Genomic DNA, 21,556 nt, shown 5'->3' on the forward strand with positions numbered 1-21,556 from the left:
TCGGGCTACCCACCTCTTCAGTCTTACGCAGAACCAAGATCATCAGCGTCAAATCCATACAGCTCATCCTATGCTTCGAGTCCGCTGCCCAATGACAGCCAGCAAAGACGATCCGATCAACATAACATTCTACCGCCTTATCAGCCTCAGCATCCATCTCTTCCACGTAGCCCCTACCAACAGCACCAGCCCGTTGATTCGATGCGAGGACATGCATCTCCGATGTCTTCTACGGCCCATTCCTACTCCTATTCGGCCCCGCACAATAGTGTTCCGAGCCAGTCGATGGGAAGCAACTCTTACTCGCCGTAAGTCAAATTAAGCGCCTAGCAAAGCTTTCCACTGACTGAAGAAAGTCCACAGCCGTACCCTCCAACTACTTATGGTACTAGCGATTATCACCACCCACTGCCGACTATGTACCCTCCAAGTTCTACGACACCTGCCGCGTATCCATCGTACGAGTCTTCGCAGAGTGGCCCGCCGGCTGGTGGTCCAGTACCTGCGCTATCTTCATCTCCAAGTACGCAGGGCAGTGCAATGCAGCCACGTGTTGTGAACTCTAGACCGAAGCCCCAATGCTGGGAGCATGGGTGTAACGGACGGCAGTTCTCTACGTTCAGTAACCTTTTACGACATCAACGAGAGAAGTCAGGGACCGCCTCGAAAAGCTCATGCCCTAGGTGTGGAGCCGAATTCACGCGGACTACTGCAAGAAACGGGCACATGGCGCACGATAAGTGCAAGCCAAGAAGAGCGTCTGAAACGAGTGGGTAGATGAATCCTGTATCTCATCGCTCGATCGATCTAGAACTATCCAGTTCAAGGACAACCAAAGAAGGTGCTGGTTGAACTAAGTGTAATACCCGAGCACCAAGTGTCACGGTCTGGCTAAAGACATTAGGCTTCGCCTCGATATCATGCAGCATCGACACGCACAGGTGGAAGCATGCCAGCTGGCGACCATACCATTGTGTGCCGCTTCCCAAATCGGAATTTGGCCCGCAGGACACTCGAAGCTTCCAAAGGGCACACTTTTACGCCGCAGGAATCGTAGCTCCGACTTGTCTCGTACGCTTTAGGCTTGTACACAGTCCCGGCTCCGTCACACTTCGTGACATTAGTGTTTGAGCACCAGGCTTCCAGCGAAGCGCTCAACAGTCATCAGTTCCTTTGTATATAATGTTTGCAAGCAAGCGCCTGTTCTTTATGAAGCCACGAATATACAGCTTCAAGGTCGCAAAGACCACCATCTCTTCGTATACTTGGCCAAATTGCTACAACATGGCCTTCTGTACACGGTCTCGTCCCAATCTCAACTATTTGAAAGAGCGCGTATGTCATTTCCTCACACCCAACGTCGGACTCCTTCTCCTTCGTACCAATGAGACTGGATTACGAAAGAAGGCGTTGACCGACCCGTTCGAGGGATCGCGGGAGGATTTGGAGGAATGAGGAAAGCAGGAACATGGAGTTCCTGCTGGTTGAGGGTGCCCCTGTAGCTTTTCCCTGCGATGTATCCGACCACACGGGTCACGCAAAATCATCGGTCAGCACCTCTTCCCTATCAGGGTCCAAGAGCGAACAGAGCACCGTGGCCGACGCTGTCCCGCACGGCATGCTTCGGCAATGCCGCGCGAAATCGTGCGAAAACTCGTACCTTAGACCGAGAAGGGAATTTTACCGAGCACCTCTACGATTCAGCATTCAGCATCAGATCGTATGGCAGTTCCAGTAGGTTTGCAGCACTGCAATCTTAAACATGACTTGCGACTGATTTCACAACAGAGCCGTATGTCCATGACTGATGCTCTACCCGAATTCGATTCGATGCCTTCTCGATGCGCACCAATTATTACGAGCCGGTTTCACATGCATTAGCCACGAACACGCGAGCCAGGCTGCCGACTGACCTCGCACGGCTTTTCTCAACTTTGAGTAACGATCAGTCTAGCGGGCCGTTGTCGCCACGACTTAGTGCGGGAAAAGCCTTGTAAAAAGCACCCACCGCTGTGGAGAAGGACCAACCATGCAACAACGAACCGAAGCTACCGAGAGGCGCCACTAACGCGCAGCGCACCATTCGACAATGGTTGTCAAGTGGACGACTGTGGTCCGGGCAATTGTATGTACTCATGAGAACCATGTCATCGGTACAACAGCGGCTACGATACTGGTGGCCATTCGTTCCTCATCTCCATGTTGACATCACTGGGCAGCGGAACAACAATCCGCCATGCGAATGGTCCCTTGTTTCGGAAACCGACAACCGCGTAAATGGGCTTTCAGCACCGGGTTACAAACGTACATATGCATATATGCAACTTTGGGAGACACCGGTGACGTGGATATTTCCGGCTTTAACGTACAATATGCAATCAAACACACGTTCGGTGGCTCACTGGTCGCTCGCACAAAGTGTGTGTGATTGAAGCTTCGACGTGCATGCTGCCAAGACAGCCACTGCAGCTCAGAAACGCGTCTAACGCTGTATTACTGATCAGGAAAATGAGTATAGAGATCATTATTCATGTTTCGCCCTGCCTCTGCGGCGCGGGACCCGCACTGACACACAACACAATGATACGCATCCGACTCTAGGACAGACTCGTGGCCCAAATCCGATTTGCAAGGTCATCTCTCTGTCGCTTGGCCTTGCAAACCCGGCAGACTTAGCGTATAGTCGGAACCGAGTCGCTGGAACCACCCCTTGCTCATTGGCCCCTTACCGCTTTGGAGAGGGATTGTACCTAACCACGCGGGATTTCGGTCCAATTCAAGCACCGGGAACAATGACGTGAAAGGGTCCTCGGCGGTCCATCTTGCTTCGCCCCCACAGCCAAGCGCGTGCCCGACACGCCTTTTGCTGACGTGTGGATGGAGCTTGGAGAATCGCCAGGATGATCCGGCGGGGCGCGGCTGCGCGGGAAGGATGACAGTCACTTGATCCCTCAGTGTACTTAGCAAGGATGAGACAAGGGGAGCACGAAGTACATTCATTCGGCATCACGTGAAAACCGTTGTGTTTGGCTCAGATCTCAGCACCCTATGTACAGGCGGCTAGCTACAAGGTAATGGAATGGACGATCCGGCATGCAGAACCCGCTAGGGCGAACGGGCTGACTTGAAGTAACGCCGCGGCTTCAATCACTTCACTCCGCCGTCTGTGTTGCCCGCGGCTGGAACGATCGAGCTATCGGACCGCTCGCCAATTTGTTAAACGGAGTCTCAACGATGCAGAACTGCCTCTACGAGGTTGATGACCGGAGTGTTTACCAACCTAGGACATCAGTGCCGGCGGCACAGTGACGGGCGTCAGCCCTCCCTTGTCCACTTTGCCTATCTCAAAGCGTCTAATCGTATGTTTCCTCAGGCGACCATAACACCGCCCCACCCCACAGCAAAACTACCTTCTAGATCACCTGCATGAGTCGATGAACGCAGCACAGTGTGGCCAAGAAATGAAAGACATCTCACCTGCGTACGTATCGTTCGATCTTGACGAAATTGTGGCCCATGTGTGCATCCAGAGATCTTCCGTGGGAATTTCACGCACTGTGAGCGTCTCCACGATGTGATCGAGACGCGCAAGTGACCCGGCAACGTACCCGAATCCGACCTGGTCTCGCGCTCGCGTCTCTAGATCACTGCGCCGCAAATGATGAGCATTAGGCGGGCTACCCACAGTGCAGTCGGCGATATGTCATCGCTTGTCAGAAGTGAGGCATTCGCAACTTACACACGAACAGAAAGCATCAGAATGCCATCCCCAGCAGCACTCAAACACCAACATCTGACGCGCATCCCCTTCGCGTGGTGAGCCATCGCAGAGATAATAGCCGGAGTTTTGAACCATGTGGTCCTCGCATGTGCAAGGCTGACGTGCATGGTCAAGGTTACACATGGGGCTCCAGGGCAATGGTTTGGCTCGTAGCGCTCGCGTGTCCACTACTGCGGGAAACGTGCAGTGTCACCTTCGAGAAAGCCGGCTAAAGTCAGAGCCGTCCACCAGATGGGCGGACTGTTTCAATGAGGCGGCGGCATGTGCGTGGGAATAGATTAACCGCACAAAGCGGCCAACAGCCGTAACAGGGGTCTTCAGCAGTCCTTTCATGGTGGAGGACGCGAGCCTGTCATACGGTCATATCATTGTCCCATATACGTTTAGGTGTCTGTTTCGTAGCATTTCAGCCTCAACCGCCGGCTGAGCTTTAGCGGAATCCTGCGCCGAGATGTTTTGATGCCGTAGTGCACTGGGGTTTGGTCGGCATGTGTCTTGTGTGCTTCGATTCGAACTCGCTAGAGCGTCGCATTGTCTGGCGACTGCAGCATTATCTTTAATCTCGTAACGCCTTCTTAGTCTGGTAGGCAATGCGCTGAGCTGGTCATTGCTACTGGCATATTCACATGGAGGTAAGGTTATTGGGTACCCAGCCTGCGCCAACATTACGCCCTTCTCGTGTCTGAACCCGATCGTCGCCCTAAGCCCGTCGATGCCTGGCGTTCAGATACGAATACGCGTGCCGTGCCGGAATCAGTCAGCAATAAGACCAGTGTATGTTATGATGTCACACGATCCCAGACATCGTTCTTGATATGCAACTGGCAGAACAGCATACATAGATGAAGCCCTCCAGAACCAACGCGGAATGCAGATATGGACCAAGTCTTGTAAAGTCTCCACGAGACTGGAGACGTGACCAGCACATTCGTACTTTGCTCTGCTGAATGCAGGCATGGATATTCACGCAACAGATGATCGTACGGCAAGATGGTTTTGCATTCTGCAGTCCACACGATGTTTCTAACGCTGTTGGCTAACGAATGTGTTGATACCTACCAGTGAGTACTGTGCTTTAAGCCGACAGTAATTTTGAATCAATGCAAGGTCAGTACGGATACGATTTGTAAATCGCACCAGGGAAAAGGGCGTCTGCTGTTGCGGCGATCCGTGTTGAGGCTGAGAGCGATGGATGAGGGCCGCTCCGCAGAACGGTGACTCCCCGCAGAGCTAGGACCAATGACCACCAATGACTAACACGACAGTCGCGACCTCCATACTTCCAACAGTCGACAACCATCTCATGCCACCGCAACTTTCCCGTCACTCCGAGCATCACCATCACTAGCATTGCCAACACTCATGTCTTTCTCTAATTTCTGAACGCCAGCTTGGCACCTTCACGCAACTCGTCGACGAGTTGCCTCAAGTCATTGCTTGACGAAGTTCCACTCATCGTTTGCCTTACACACCCGTCACGATGCTTCCTTTATTATCGCAATTATTTCGGACGCACTTCTTACACACCAACTCACGATCGATACCACGCTTACTCACCAGCGCAACGCGGCAATACGCAACTTGACCAGTCTTACCCCGATCGCGCCTTCCCGCGAGGAATAAAACCACGAAGACACATAACCTCTACTACGCAACATGGCCTCCATATTCACCTTCGACCCCGACCCTCCGCGCGTTTCGTCGCCGTGGGCGATTACGCCCATCGGCGGCGTTGCGCACTCCCCGGTTCCAGCCACGAACCCCCGACGAATTCCTTCGACTCTTGGTGGTCTTACCGACGAGACGAGCGCGAATGCAACATCCCTCCCCACCGATATAGATTATACGCATATCACACGGTTAGAGGCGGAACCCCAGGATGGGCCTACGGAGTACAAGCTACATCTGCTGCTCAGGCGACGGCGGTCGTTCACCCGTTCCAGTACTGCACGCCATATATCTGGGTCCATGCGTCGACCTGAAATACCTATACCAGCGGGTCGCAGCGTATCAGAGTCCGGCGTCCTGGCCAACACTCCCCCACCACTGGCATCTACACAGTCAAAGCAGCATCGTCTGGAGCAGCTGACTACCCAGTTGCTGTGGCGCCTACAGCAGTCATGCCCAAACCACATGTCATCATCCATGGCACCTGTCATACCTCATTTCCCCGACGATGCACGTCTGTCAGCCCCCGAGATGCCTCAACGTCTACTGCCGGGATTGGAGGAGAGTAGCGGTGCGCTCTACGAGATTGGAGTTGCAGACGACGGAACTATCGTTGGTCTAGCAGAAGACGAGATGGAAGAGAGCCTGAACAATTTGCGCGCCATGGCTGCAAGCTTAGGCTGTGGAATCGAGGTTATGCGCAGGGTTCCAGTGGGCGACTGCGAGTGGATTGAGAATCCTGGCACAGTACAACAGAGGGTGGTAAAATCGCAACTACTAGTTGCCGAAGCTCTGGTCCGCCCAGAACAGCACTTGATCGATCATACGAAGAGGAATGAGCAAGATGCAGCCGACGTTCCGTCTAACTCCGGTGCTAGCAACGTTGTGGCTCTGACTAACGAGTCTAAAGGGGTCACTGAGCAGATGCGTGTTTCAGTGACCGGTGCCACCATGTCCGGTAAATCTAGCCTACTTGGCACGCTTTCTACCGCCACGCTGGATAATGGCAGAGGAAAGAGTCGCCTGAGTCTTTTGAAACACAGACACGAAATCGCATCAGGGATGACCAGCTCTGTCACTCAGGAGCTGATAGGGTACCGTGATGTGGGAGGCTCGTCACGCGTGACTAACTATGGCTCTGAGGACATTGACTCGTGGATTGACATCCACTCGGCTGTAGAGTCAGCGGAGAACGGCCGACTTGTGTTCCTTTCTGACTCAGCTGGCCACCCTCGATTTAGACGAACCACTGTCCGTGGAATTGTTGGCTGGTAAGTGATACCTGCATATTACAACTCCCCCTTCTTTCACATGTACTCCTCTGGGTTATCTTCTTCCCAACCGTCCCGTCTCGAATGCATGTGGCGGACTCTGCTAACTTGTCCACTAGGCAACCCCATTGGACACTCCTGTGTATCCCAGCTGACAACACCAGTGAATCTTCAGGCAAGCTCGGAGCATCACCTTCAGCGGAAGAAATACTCGGCCCAGCAGCAGCAGATCTAGATCTGTCTCACGCACACCTTCAGTTATGCCTCGCCCTGGAACTACCGCTTGTCATTGTCATCACTAAATTCGATTTGGCTAACATTACCGACCTGAAAAGCACCTGTACCAAGTTGTTCTCTGTATTGAGAGAGCACAACAGGACGCCTTTTCTCATCGGTGATGCAGCTCCATCTGTGCTAGAGGCCGATCTACACACAGTTGATGAAGGGGATCCTAAGATCGACAAGGCTCTAAGTCTCCTTACAGACTCACCACTTGCGGCAGTGCCGGTAGTTTTGACTAGCGCCGTCAAAGGAACAGGAATCCGGAAGCTTCATACATTCCTTCGAGAACTGCCCATGCCCAAGGACATGACCCCACTTACACCTGCATCAATTTCACCACTCTTTTATATCGAAGACGTCTACAGCGTGCGGACAAATACATCAAGTGATCGATCTGCGATCATCGGGGGCTACCTCCGCTACGGGTCTCTGGCCGTTGGTGACGAGCTGCTATTAGGACCCTATCCTGTCGATGTAAGCTCCGACGACAGCGACAGCGGAGGCGCAATGCCAAATCGCAAGCCATCCATTCCGCAATCGAGGTCATTTCCTGGCGCACTGAACACGAAATCGAAGAACGCCTCATTGCGCGATCGGCATAGTGAATGGCGACGCGTCCGCATTACCTCTCTGCGCAATTTGCGTCTACCCGTGCGAAAGCTGCATGCAGGTCAGGTCGGGACCATGGGCCTCGCACCCGTTGATACACCGATTGTCAGTCCATCAATAAACAGGATACGCAAAGGCATGGTCTTGGCGACTCGCGAGCCTAAGGCGCACAAAGTCATTACAGTGCGATTCGAGGAGAAGCAAGCAGAAAGTGTCAAGGACCTCAGTGTTGGTAGTGCAGTCGTTGTCTACATTGCTAGCGTAAGAGCTTCATCCAAAGTGCTTTCCGTTGCTGCCGAGCGTGCGGAAGACCCTACGCTCGAGACTCACGGACACGATGATGCTTTCGGGTTCGGCTTTGACGATGAAGTGGAGAAGTCAGCAACCGAGGGTGCAGTCATTGTGACCTTCCAATTCATCGCTTCGCGCGAGTTCGTGGAGACGGGTGCCAAGGTGTTGGTCATGCCTGGTGGTGGGCCAGGGCTGTTCGGAGGTAATGAAAGGGGTGCCAAGGGTATGGCTGGGCTGGAAGGGTTTGTTGGAAGAGTAGTGGACGACGCTCAGTAAGGTTGTGGTCACAGAAGCCTATCGTCACGTCTTTCTTGTCTGAGAATGAGTAGGTATGCATCGTTGTCTCTATTTTACTTAGCAATGGCGTTTGGGGCAATAGACGAAGTAATGATAATATATCTGATAATTTTACACATATGTTTCGTGCGTGAAGAAAGCGAAAGATGAATGACTTGTCTCATCAAACATCATTGCACACATCACAACAATCACAAAGGTCAAGAGATGTTGCACGCCCTTCCCCACACGCAGGCACTACACCGCACGCATCCATGACAGACACGCACGTCATGCACCCACGCGCCTCGTCACCACAGAATCGCATATTGTCTTCACCCGACATCCATAAGGACCGGCTAGATATACAGGCAGCTCAGAGTGAAAATTTGGGAGGGAATTATGCACGCACCGCCCACAGCTATCCAGACAAAAGAGACCTTTTACATTACGGGAACCTTTCGCCTGTGAGGGTTACTAGGGGTAAAAGGGACGATTGTCGGCGACTGTGGGTTCAGTACGGTAGTTGATGTATCGCTAGGCTATACTGAGCAGCAGGAATGGGTCTGGTCGCTGAGCTCCACCTTAGGCCGCGAAAGCATGTTTTGGGTCTGGGCTTTCTTTTTGAGAACACGAAGGAGAGGAAAGGGACATGTTAGGGAGCATTTGGAACCGCTTACCGCTTGTATGGCGGCTATGAGAATCAGGATGATGATGTGGGGATACCGTATTCAAATACCGGCTTTCCGTGCATTCGGCGCACTTTCTTTTATTCAAAGGCAAATCGATCGTTGCGCTGTCGTTTATGATCAAGCCGCTGACGAGGCGAAGAGAACCTTCCGAGGCCCACCCATGGTCAAGTTCTTGGAAACAGCTGCACTAGTTCCGCTGCCTTCCATACTTTCGAGCATCCTGTCCATGCCACCGAGATCAAGCTCGCCACGAGTGAGGAGAGCCTGGTCTGTTCGGGTGGATGTTTCATCTTCCACCTTTTCGCGCGCGAATATGGCGTTTAGATCACGTCCAAGAGGCTGACTGGTGCTGGCGGTTATGATGAGGCGGTGCTCCGCTGAGATGAGAGTATCTCTTGCGACGGCCATGCGCGAGGCTTGGGCTGTGGTGTCGAACTGTGAGACGGAGGTGATGGATTCGCCGCAAAGTACAACATCCTGTTGTTGGAGACCGGGGCCAGGCAAGGAACCTCCGCTGCTGGCGGAAGCAGTGCGAGTCCAGAACTTCATCAGATCTGCTATCCTGTGAATTTCGGTCCCGTACCAAATGAGGACCGAGTCCTCTGCCGATACTCCGTTATTTGACGTGATGCTAGCAACAGAAACGCCACCTCTGGTTGCGACTGTGGAACTTGACGCGCTGCCCTGGAAGAGCGTTTCCTCTTTCCGCTTACGTGTATTCGGTGTCATTGGAGCGAGTGAATTACGGCTTCCGCGCTTTGGACTCGATGCGCCGCCAGAGGTTCCTTCTTTCTCGGCTGTACCAACATACCCCCGAAGAGAAAATGCCGATGGATCTGCTGGAGGACTTGGACCAGACCGGTCGACATCCCAGACGCCCCACTCGCCGTCTGCCAGGAGAGCTATTATATGACGACCATCGGAAGCCCACGCTGCGTCGATGATAGCTTTACGCGATGGGAGAACAGCAGGGGTGAGCGCAATGTTCTTGACGCTCTCGAAGGATGACCTGAAGGTTCCCACGAATGCGCCAGGCTCCGTGCGACTACCGCTTCCTCGTCGTTTACGAGCTGGTAATGTAAAAGGATCGTAAATGCGCGTAGTGCCAGCCGAGTCCGCGATCAGTAGTTGCGAATGGCGAGGCTTCGGATATTGAGCGGTGTTGAAGGCAATACGAGAGGCAGGCTTGCTGAGAGCCAGCGTTTTGTAAGGCGTGACAGGATGGGACACCTTTAGTGACGTCTCCGACAGCTCAAAACGGAACAGCTTGAGCAAACCTCCCAGTTCGGCGGAGTGGGATGCCACAAGTATGTCGAAGCCTCCGTCAGCGCGCGATTGTGGTTTGCGCCTAGAGTTCGCCGTGTCTTCTTCCTCTTCATCCATATCCACGTCGTCGTCCCCATCTTCTGCAGAGCTTGGTTCTCCCCTTGCGGTCCAAGTCATAGTAACACCCATTGGAATGCTCTGGTGACCGTGGACCTTGACAACGTTCTCGCCGAATTGTGGCTTCGCGCTGTATAGCTTGTCTTTTGCGACATGCGGAGGAGGGCTCAGAGGCAGCGTAATGACACGGATGGTCGAGTCGGCGCATGCGACAGTGAAGAGGATGTTTTGACTGAATATGGGAGGTATGGTATCTGCGGGTCGGAGGGTAGACGCGCTCGGTATTTGGGGTACGGCGATGTGGAGGACTTGGGTGCTGAGCGACAGAGACAGCTGCTGAACGATCGAGGCATACGGCTGGTCTGGGTCGAGCTCTTCTTCTTCATCCTCAAACTCGGCCTTAGGCAGCGGCTCCGCGGCAGCTTTGGCAGGCTCGTCATCGTCCGAGTCGATGATCATGATGGCATCCTTGCTTGTTCCATTGACTTTCGCTGGCTTCGCCGGCTGCTTGGGAGGCGGCGCAGTCTTCTTCAAGGGCCGTCCGCCTCTCCATAGAATGCCGACGCCAGTCTCGTGGCCGTAGAGTACGATGGTCGAGCCATTGGGGGCTTTGACGGGGTATACGGTAGAGTCGTGTACGCGATGCGGAAGCTCGTACCTATAAGATGCTATGTCAGCAGTCGCGTGACGCGCAGCGTGGTGAGAACATACCTCAGCTGAGTCAGCTTCCCTTGCGTCGTGACAATGGGCTCCATGCTTGCAGCTCGAGGGTGGTGAGCGAAGCTACCGCCTAGGTAACGAGGAAGGGGCGAAGGATGCGACTTCTGCCTGAAGCGCAACTATATTCAGAACGTCTGAAAGGTGTCTGATTGTTGTATTGGCAGTATGAGAGGTGCACGAGTGGCGCGACGTGATGTGTGAGGGTGAAGGAAGCTCGGAGGTGCTGCGGAGTTTGTCAACATTTCCCTGGGGAAGTCGCGCTCGACCGCAGCGCGTCACCTCAGATCGCGCGCCCCGCGCAAACAAACCGCCCTTCTCACCCCGACGCACACACGCCACCCGAACCTCCCTCATGTTGCGGGCCAATCTTTCGCATGGCCTCCCTTCGCTCAATCGGGGTCCACAAGCCCTCCGCCCTGCAGTATCTGGTCCAAGAGTCCATCCTGACCGACGATAGCACCGACCGCGACTATGTCTGGGACACCTACACCGACGACAGCCCCGATGGCTACACCGACGAGCTCGTCACCACCGAGTATCATGTGATTTGGTCGCGAGGTGGTGTTATACGCAAGGTCTTCAACTTTGAAGTTGAGAAAGAGAAGGTCAAGCAGGCGCTCTTGACATGGTTCTTGGTAGACGAGCCCTCCCATGGCACCTACGAGCCTACCGACAACTCGTCAGAACACAAGTCTGCCGACCCTGCAAAGGGCTTCCTCACACAAGGGACCCAGCCTGCTACCGATCCCACTGCGCCAGCCAGTCCCACAACGCCCACGGTGGAGAAGCTATCGCGTGCTCTCGTCGTGTTCCTGAAGTCGCAAGCACACGTCTTCTTCCTCTCGGGCACCACACACATCGTAAACCTCCCCTTCGAGGTGGACAAAGCCTTTCCTGCAGCACGGGGTGTTGTGCTACAGAGGAAGCTTGCTCCTTTACACCCTGTGCCCACCAGTCCGCAGTTGCCGTCGGCTCCACAGAACTCCTTCCTCACGAACAACCAGTCTTTCCTCTCACAACAATTCTCCTTTTCACAGAGCTTTCATAAACCCCACCGGCGGCATGGCTCTTCAATGGGCGCATCGCGACATGGTAAATCTCGCCTGTCGTGTGCAAACACGTTTCTTGATGATTTGATCAACCCTGTTGCGCCTCTAAATCCAGAGTCGATACCCAGGTTATATTCCTTCACAGACCCGCTGTCGGAGCTGGGACTGGTGGTCAGCGTTGTTGCAGGTGGTGATCGCAGCAGCTTCTTGACCTCCCAAGGCTCAGGTCATCGGCGACTCGAGGCAATTGACAAAGCTGAGGAGATCATCTACGTGTCTCCGCGGAACGAGATTCTGTTCGATCGCAGTGGTAATGACAAGCCTCTTCTACTAGTAGTCACAGCAAACCACGAGACTAATGTATTTACCATCTGGTCTGCGGCCTATCTTGAGCCAAAATCAATATCAAGTTCTCGCAAACAGCACATCCCTCTGCCAGTAGCCAAGTCTCGACGCCGTAGCTCATATGGCGGCACTGCACCAGGAACAGGCGCAACTACGCCAGCAATTCGTGGAGCTGACAGATTGAGGGAAAGCTTTGGTGGTGCTCCACGCAGCAAGACTCAGCCCCCATCCTTCAAGATCACCAAGGAACGTCTCTCTGACCAAGCAGTCGACGACGCTCTTGCCTCACAGCTCAATCCCGACTCTGATATCACCCGCCAGCCAAAGGAGTCCAGGCGAGTAAGCTCGCTGTTGTCACGGGCTGAACTTTCAACGAGCTTTGACAGAAGCGCGTTTCAGGACATGGCAACTTCCCGCACCAGTATTGGTGGCAGCTTCAATGCAAGTCAGCGAAGTAGGCACTCACTGGGTCACGATCGTACAAGTTTTGGTGGCTTCTCACAATCTCGGAATCGAGCCTCCACCCCTGGTAGCGTTACATCCCGAATGAGCTTAGGTGCTGTATCGATTGATGACACCCTGGACGATGTCATGGACGAGGATACATTCGACACTATAGAAGATTACGATGAGCTTGATGATCTGTTTGCACCGCCTGATGGTAAAGGAGGACCGCAACCTGGAGATGGACTCCACAAAGAGCTCATCATCAGTGTCATCGCAGAGCTCCCAGTTACACAATACCTCAAAAGTGGCCTCTTTGCCCTTGGGAACCCTTCGAGTTCTGAGGCAAGTCAGCATCGTTCCCAGAAAGATGACGTTACTAACGCTTGAGTAGGAATGGCATGAGCCAAAGGTACTTACGCTGAATGCACCCTTCAATTCAGCAACTCTTCATGAGAGAAAGCTGTACCTGTACATATCCCATCCGTCACTCCAACTTCCACTCGAATGTGAGCTCGCAGTCTCACGAAGAAGACTATCACCATCCGCATCGGCGACCCAGTCGGGGTCGGCCAGTGCGGCTCCTCGATATGCTTGCGTTCCGAAATTTGTCAGCTCGCGACAGCTAGATAACGCACTGGATCTTGTGAAAGTTCGTGACGGCCATGTCGAGCGAATCGCGCAACTCAATTCAAGAAATCCCCAGGAACCTTGTTTATCGTTGACTGCAGGTTGGGGTAGCCACCTACCGGTGAAGCTCACCTTGGATTCCATGAAGATGTTTGATCCGTATGCCATCATACAACGCGATCAAACCAGAGCAACGGTAGGGTCAAGACGAATCATAAAACCGAGTCAGCCGTTACGAGGGCTATCGTCATTAGGGAAAAGCGGCAAATTAGAGCTACATGACGGTGAGCTGCGTCGCCATCGGATGGTATTGCGTCTGTCTCCCTCGAATGGCTATGTTGCTGAACTCTTCCGAGTGCTTTCAACGGTTCTGCCAAACTATGCAGGCGAATTTCTACTGGAGATTTGGTGGAACATTCGCAAATCGCTATCGGATGAGGGAGCGGAGCATGTGAGTGCTGATTGGACAGCTTTCGTAGCGACTCTGCTCACTCTCGCGGTACCCTTCATCGATGAGAAGAAGGGGAAGACGGTCACTCGTGCAAAGTCAACTCAGCGAAGAAGTTCTGGGCGTCCTGCAAGCCAAGCCAAGCCAGACGAGTTAATTGATGACGAGGACTCAGCATGGCGTCTTATGTGCAATCGCCAGACGTCGACACCGCAGGCCAAGAGTTGGGGATCCTCTCCCTGGGCCTGGGCTTTGCACTCTAGCCCGACATCAACGGCGATGAGTCCGCCGGCCAAGCGTGACTCACTGCAGCGCCAGTTGCCAACAGTTGTTCAACAGATCAGCATTAAGAACGGCATGATACCAACTTGCCTTGAACTTGCTCGTCAATATGTCCAGTCACCGATCGGCAAAGCCACCAATGACCATTGGAGACGACTGTCTCCCTCGGAGAAGCAGGATCTTCGCATATCGTCTTTGTCTGAAATTGTGGTGTCGCTCCATCTCTTCCGTGAAGAGCGCAAGCTTGACACCCTGTGCCAAGATTTCTCTGATATGCAACATGGGAATCTCGCACCCGTGTTAGCACAGATCGGGCACTGGCTTCGTTGGGAAGCATGGGATTGGAGACAGGGTGGATTCTTCGATCTTGATGGGGGTTCAAGTCAGGATTGGGCATATGACGAAACCACATTGATCAGCAAAGTTCGGCTGCATGCACAGCCATGGGATGCACCTCCCTCAATCATGGAATGGATTAGCACTGTCACAGGATCCCAGCATTATGCCCCATTCCCCACACTGGCGATGCTCATACGGAAGTCCAAAGCCTCTCCACACTCGTCCATCAACATCGACGAGATCATCGCCGGGGTAACGCCCAGGACTGTAGCATTGCACAGGTTCTTCCGTGACATAGACCCTGCATCGAGCCCTAAGAAGGTTGTAGAGCTGATCAGGACCTGCAATATCAGCCCTGAGCTGTTAGCCACGTTGCCGGAAGCCGCTAAAGCACCACTCATGGAGGCTATTACGAGATGTCAGGCGAATCCACCTACTACATGGTCGAGCTCACTACTCAGACTGGTCCAGCGCGAAGACTTGGATCTTAGTCACACGCCAGTTGCAGACTTTGCCCATGATAGCCACTTGGCCACAACAGGCGGAGGTCTGCATGCAGCTGGCACAACACGAGACGTTCACACCATATGTCAAGGCGCTGATCGAATGGAAGCAATTCAATCAACGTCTGAAGTTGATCGGCACTACATCACGCGACTCATATTCCGCGAAGATAGGCGGTTCATGGAGGCATACACGCTGCTAGAACCTCTGCGGCAGACTGTCGCAGAGTACAAAGCTGACAACCGGCAAGACGATGCAGCAATGCTCGAGGGACAGAAAACACTGATGCAGTGGGTCATGGTGCGCACGTTCTCTTTGCCGTTGGGCAGTTCCATGATCAAGTTCAGCAGCAAGAAACCTCTGCTGACAGAGAAATACCCGCTATACGGCTTCTCTACATCATGCCTCATGAAGCCAATGGGTAACGTTGTCACTGCAGAACGGCAAAATTATTCCGAGGAGAAGTACTTTTGGGCATTCTTTAACGCTGGTGCTGCAGCTGGTCTCAGCATATCGCGCGACGCCCAGGGCATCGACACGTCATGGATCATGTACAACAAACCTTCAGAGTTGACGAACAAGCATGCTGGACTGTTGCTTGGCCTTGGTCTGAATGGCCATCTGAGAACGATTGCGAAGTGGCTGTCATTCAAGTACCTTACTCCCAAACATACCATGACTTCGGTCGGCTTATTGTTGGGCTTAGCCGCCTCATTCATGGGTACCATGGATACGCTGGTTACAAGACTGCTGTCGGTGCATGTCACAAGAATGCTTCCACAAGGAGCAGCCGAGCTAAACCTCTCTCCCTACACCCAGACCACGGGCCTGATGGGCATTGGTTTACTCTACTACAACACACAGCACCGTCGCATGAGCGAAGTGATGCTTTCAGAGATCGAGTTTGTTGAGATTCCAGATCCATCAGAACCACCAGATAGTTTGCGGGATGAAGCTTACAGGCTGGCTGCGGGCTTCGCGCTCGGCTTCATCAACCTGGGCAAGGGTAAAGATCTTAGAGGTCTCCACGATATGCGTATAGTTGAGCGTCTCATGACAGTCGCTGTAGCGCCTAAGCCCGTCAACGTTGTTCACATCCTCGATCAAGCCACAGCTGGAGCAGTCATCGCCGTTGCCCTCATCTTCATGAAGACCCACGACCAGACCGTCGCGCGCAAGATAGACATCCCGGACACGCTGCCCCAGTTCGACTACGTTCGCCCAGACATTTTCCTCCTCCGCACCCTCGCAAAACATCTCATCATGTGGGATACCATTGAAGCTTCGGACTCCTGGATCATCAAGAATCTGCCGTACGATTATCGCGAAGCCTGGGACCTCAAAGGTATAACACGACTCCGTAGCGAGCAAATGCCCTTTTACAACATCATCGCAGGTCTGCTGTGGGCTGTGAGTCTCAAGCATGCTGGTACGGGGGACATTCAGGTCCGCGACTTCCTGATCAAGTATTTGGATCAACTGATACGTATCAACAAACTTCCCGCCGTACGCTATGATTCTAAGCTTTCCAAGAACACAGTCCGGAACTGTCAAGATCTCATTGCTCTAGCCGCCGCAACTGTCATGGCAGGAACTGGCGATCTCGACGTCTTCCGTCGCTTGCGCGGTCTCCATGGCCGCATTGGTCCAGATATTCCCTACGGCTCTCATCTCGCAGCTCATATGGCCTTCGGCACTCTGTTCATCGCGGGTGGTACCCAGACCTTCAGTCGCAGCAACAAAGCCATTGCCAGTCTGATCTGCGCATTCTACCCCCTGTTTCCCTCCGACGTACAAGACTCGCGGGCCCATCTCCAGGCGTTCCGTCACTTCTGGGTACTAGCCGCCGAACCCAGATGTCTTGTTGTGCGGGACGTAGACACAGGACGCGCCATATCCATGCCCATCAACGTCGTTTTCAAAGACAATCAAGAAGGGAACGAGGTGCCACAAACAAAGACACTAGTAGCGCCCTGTCTCCTCCCAGAAATCCATCTTATCAGCCGCCTTGAAACAGCAGATCAGACGTACTGGCCCACGACCCTAGATTTTGTGCACAACCCACTCCATCTCAAATCCTTCGAGCGCAACCAAACACTAAACGTTCGCCGCCGCTCTGCCCACGATACGTACGCCACGGCGTTTAGTTCTACCCTTGTCGCCCTCAACGACGCGCAATCATCCAAGACGGCCAACCTCCTCTTCCACTGGATCTTCACCCTTCCCGCGCTATCGCAGTTCATATCTGCCAGCGACGCAGGACTCATATTGCCACTCGATCAACACAGTAAGAGCTGGTTGGACCCCGGAGCTACTGTCGTGGAGTCGAGGTTGGTGTTGGGTAGGCTGGCGAAGAGCTGGAAGGTTGAGGAGCTGAGGCAGTTGAAGGGCGTGTTTGAGTGGGCGGATGCGGCGTGTAGGCAAAATGGGAAGTTGAGGTGGTTGGGTAGGGAGGTTGTGGAGAGGATCAAGGCGGGGGTTATGGATCGGGGGAGGGGGATGGGCGGGTAGGAGGGTATGTGTGAGCATAATGAAGTTTTGGAGAGAGGTGTATGTAGGAGGTGTATGAAGTAGCATTCCAAATTCGCATTGTTCAAAAGTGATTGATGATACTGCAGGTGTTCTGCTTGATCTGAGATTCCATGTCTATGACATAAATGCATGCGCGTTTAAATGTAGCGTCTACCGTCTGACCATCTAACCATCATATATACAAGCGCCGCAACATTAAACGTATATAAATCATGACCTCGATCACCACTTCATTTCCCCCTCGCCTCCCTAATCCCCCATTTCCCCACCTCGGCCATAGCCTCCTCGCCTCCCTTAGCTAACCTCTCATCCTTGAGAACACCAGCCAAGCACTGCCATCCATCTCTACCTCCACCCCACTTAAGCACCTCGTTCTTATAAAGCTCGCCATTTTCCCTATCCAAACTACCTTCCTGGCCATTATGCTGAAACACGTCTTTCCAGATCTTCGCCGCCAGCGCACGGTCAAAGAGGTAAGAATAATACGTGGCCCCGTATCCGAACAAATGGCCAAAGAAACCCTGCCAAGCCGTTCCAGCAGGCTCAGGGACAGAAGCGTATTTATTATAGACGTCGTGGTAAACCTTTGTGGAGTTGAAATTGGGGTCGGCGGCAATGGGGGAATGGTACACTTGGTCGAGCATGCAGAGCAAGATCTGGCTTTCGAGTTCTGAGTACTGGTTTCTGTTATCGATAGCAAGCCGGGCTTCGACCGCAGCCATGGGGACCGGCGCATCGGTTTCCCAGTGCCGGGCGTAGAGACCGAGGACGTGGGGGCAGAATGCGAAGTGCTCCATTAGCACCGAGGGTAGCTCGGCGATGTCGGTTGCGCATCGGGTGCCGGAGACGTTTTGTAGGGCGGTGCGACCGAGGATGGAGTGCAATGCGTGACCCATTTCGTGGAAGAGGGTGCGCACGTCGTGGATGTTGAGGAGGGTCGGGCGAGAATGCGAGGCTTTGCTAAAGTCGCAGATTAGTGCTATCGTGGGGAGTTGGAAGTAGCTGTTTCGTTCGGCGTTGTAGGATACTGGCATGCCGTCTGTGGCGGCTTCGATGGGCGAGGAGAAGCGGTGCGGCATGTGGGCCATTTCTTCCATTTCTGAAGGTAGGATCTCGCGGCTGCAGCGGAGGGTGAAGTGCGCTGGGTTCGGAGTCTTGCCGGGTCGTGAGTATAAGTCGCAGTATAGGACTGCGATGTGGCCTTCTGTGTCGGAGATGACGTCTAACCGGCGGACACCATCGTCCCATACTTCTCCTGGTTGGGTCTCCTTAGGTACAAATCGAACGCCGTAGAGACGGTCGAAGAGTCGTGATATACCCTGTAGCACAGTACCAACGGAGAAGTATGCAGATAAAGAGTCGGGCGTTCGCTGCCTGTAGTGGCTCTCCATAGAGGCTAGCATCTTCTGTGTGTAATAGAATTTATCCCAGGCGTTGATGCGATCGGGGAAATTGTCCTGGTGGGCGTCGCCTCTCTTCAACTCCATCAACTCTTCTAGATCAGCGAGAACAGCCGGCCGGCTGTCCTCATACAGTGCCTTTAAAAACGTGTTGACCGCTTCCGGTGTTCGTGCCATCTTATTCTCCAGCGTCATGTGCGCAAATGTCTCGTAGCCTGAGGTTTGGGCCAATTCCACTCGCAGTTTCAATAGCTTTTCTAATCTCGCGATGCTTGGTTTGTTGGCTGTCCGGACAGCCTGGTACGTCTCTTGCCGTACATCTGCGTCGTCTACGAATCGTAAAACCGCTTGCGATTCGGAATGCATGGTAGAGATCTTGGTCTCGCCCCATTTCGTCAGCGCCTTTGCGAGGTTTGGGTCCAGCCCTCTCAGCTTCGACGACTTGAACCTCAAGTCCCGTTTCTCTGGCGCCATGCCTTCCACAAACTCGTTCCCTACGTCTGCAATCTCGCCGCTCAGATCTACGAGCCGCTCCCTTGTCTTGTCGTCTAGTCCGATGCCAAATCTTGAGAAATCCTCCATCAATATCCGCGCAACGATACGCTCCTCCTCGCTCCATGTGTCGTACACCTCGGATATCTCCGACGCCTTCTTCAGCTGGTCGTGCAGTACCGGCGTGGTGTTCAGCTGGTTCATGTACTGGAACACCGTCTGGTAGGCCTTCATCGCCATCATCTGGAACTTGCGATCCGGATGCGTGCCTCTTACAAAGTCGGCCAAGTCTATCACCCGACATAGTAGATCGCTGAGCTTGTCCAGGTCTTTGACCATGTGCTTGAAGTCCTCCGTCGACTGCGCGGCCGCCACCTTCTGCACCACGGCATTGCAGCGTTGCATTGTTACGGTAACGAAGTCGACGAAACCCTGGGGGTGGGTGAGGTATTGGTTCCCTATTATTCCCGTGGGTTTTCCCTTTTGCGATGCGCGCTTGAAGTCATTCCAGAAGGATGCATTGTCGAAAACCTTGCGCAGGGCGTCGTCATCTGTCTTCCCGCTGGCAGACAGGCCGTACAGAGCGTTGGGCGGCGCAGTGTCGCGTGCTTTGGCGGCGGCGGCGAATGTAGAGTTGAAGCGTCGTTGGCGTTGGGAGGAGCGCAGGCATTGTTGGCAGACCCATGGCGACTGCTTTGGGCGAGCGAGGCGCTTGAGCATATTGGGTTGCACGGGTGAAGGGTGGGCTGGCAGATGTCGGACGAGACGAACGATGTCATAGCTAAGCCGAGGACGGGCGGGAATCTTGCGGCGCTCGCACGGCCGTTTCCGCGTCTTCTGAGCTCAACATCACCAGTTGGACATTACCAGACTCAACCCATTGCGCCTGCCCCACGCTCGACATGGCTTTCAGACCGCTGTTACGGCAGGTGAGTAGCCCGCAGGAGATGACAGACTGTTTATTGACATCGCATAGCGCGCCGCTGTCCCCGCCATGGCCGCCCTCTCCGCCGCAGCAATCTTCGCACCACGGACCGTATACGCAGAGGAGCGACCTGCCGACCACTTTGTATGTTGGACTGCCCTCAAACACTCGACGAAGCTTTCTTGGGCCCTTTATTCCCCTTATCAATCGTAATACTAACGTAAAAGTAGAACCGCAAACCTATCTACGATGACATGCCCGTCGATACCACAGCGCCTACCGCTCCCGCCCTGACAGAACCGTCGAACTCTTTATCTCCAGAGTCTACCTACCGACCGACACCGACCGACCGCCTCGCAGTCCAGATCGGCCGTGCGCGCATGGCTCTGTACGAGCAGGCTGTCCGCGGCGAGAAAGCCGTCGACAACGCGCTCACCGAGACGCTCCGTCTCGAGCACTCCTTCACAAGCACCATCCGCTCATTAGCCCCACCGAGGGAATCCGGCGAGAAGGTTCTCCCAGGCGCTCTCTACGTCCTCGTCTCCTCCATGGCCGGTTCCATCGTCACGCGCAACCGCAACATCCTCCTTCGAACCTCCGTCCCCGTCGCTGTCGGCATCACCGCTGCAAAGTTCGTGCTGCCCATCACCACCAAGAACGTCGGAGACCTCATCTGGACCTACGAAGAGAAATACCCCGTGCTGGCGGATACCCATCTCCGGATGAAGAACAGGATCTCGCAATTCATCGAGACTGGAAAGGCACATGCGCAGGGAACTGTTGGTATGGTCGAGGGCAAGCTGGCTGATACACGCGAGAATCTTGAGGGATGGGTCAAGAAGGGCCGGTAAATAATACCTTAGCAAAAGCTTCCATGGCACGAGTACCTGTACATTATTAGTAGCGGGGCATAGGTGGGAAGACCATCTTCACGCAATGTGATTTGCATTTTCTTTTGTTCTGCTCCCTATTTATCTCTCATGCAGTTGATTTGCCCAACTTGAGGACAGTGCCGTCTTCTGAATCCTTCCAGCGCGATCATATCATGGCCACGTCCATCCAGTAACTGCTTCCGTATATCGCGTACCTTTCAACCAATCTCATACTCCTTTCACCATATTCCCCGTTTCGTAGATACCATTCACATAACCAACTGACCGCAGATGACTCAATCTTCAGAAACCTCCTGCCCT

At 53.7% G+C, this 21,556-nt stretch overlaps 5 protein-coding genes across 5 annotated transcripts; 3 read left to right on the plus strand and 2 right to left on the minus strand.

Moving 5' to 3' along the window:
• Window positions 1-5,437: 5,437 nt before the first annotated feature.
• On the plus strand, window positions 5,438-8,178 carry J4E86_003008 (uncharacterized protein; the record flags this gene model as incomplete). The annotated part of the gene is made up of 2 exons (XM_051443564.1): window positions 5,438-6,720; window positions 6,885-8,178. 2 exons carry the CDS (start codon window positions 5,438-5,440, stop codon window positions 8,176-8,178), a joined length of 2,577 nt encoding a protein of 858 aa, XP_051305059.1.
• An 809-nt stretch (window positions 8,179-8,987) lies between these two features.
• Window positions 8,988-11,008, minus strand: J4E86_003009 (uncharacterized protein; the record flags this gene model as incomplete). The annotated part of the gene is made up of 2 exons (XM_051443565.1): window positions 8,988-10,911; window positions 10,965-11,008. 2 exons carry the CDS (start codon window positions 11,006-11,008, stop codon window positions 8,988-8,990), a joined length of 1,968 nt encoding a protein of 655 aa, XP_051305060.1.
• Window positions 11,009-11,347: 339 nt separating this feature from the next.
• On the plus strand, window positions 11,348-17,525 carry J4E86_003010 (uncharacterized protein; the record flags this gene model as incomplete). Its single annotated transcript, XM_051443566.1, has 2 exons — window positions 11,348-13,160; window positions 13,333-17,525. The coding sequence occupies 2 exons, from the start codon at window positions 11,348-11,350 to the stop codon at window positions 17,523-17,525; spliced, it is 6,006 nt and encodes a 2,001-aa protein (XP_051305061.1).
• Window positions 17,526-17,776: 251 nt separating this feature from the next.
• Window positions 17,777-20,158, minus strand: OCT1 (Mitochondrial intermediate peptidase; the record flags this gene model as incomplete). The annotated part of the gene is made up of 1 exon (XM_051443567.1): window positions 17,777-20,158. The coding sequence occupies one exon, from the start codon at window positions 20,156-20,158 to the stop codon at window positions 17,777-17,779; it is 2,382 nt and encodes a 793-aa protein (XP_051305062.1).
• A 182-nt stretch (window positions 20,159-20,340) lies between these two features.
• Window positions 20,341-21,214, plus strand: J4E86_003012 (uncharacterized protein; the record flags this gene model as incomplete). Its single annotated transcript, XM_051443568.1, has 3 exons — window positions 20,341-20,367; window positions 20,415-20,507; window positions 20,594-21,214. 3 exons carry the CDS (start codon window positions 20,341-20,343, stop codon window positions 21,212-21,214), a joined length of 741 nt encoding a protein of 246 aa, XP_051305063.1.
• Between the last annotated feature and the right edge of the window lie 342 nt (window positions 21,215-21,556).

This window comes from Alternaria arbusti (genome assembly GCF_024043155.1).
Source record: "Alternaria arbusti strain BMP 1465 chromosome Unknown scaffold_3, whole genome shotgun sequence".
Classification (NCBI taxonomy): domain Eukaryota; kingdom Fungi; phylum Ascomycota; class Dothideomycetes; order Pleosporales; family Pleosporaceae; genus Alternaria; species Alternaria arbusti.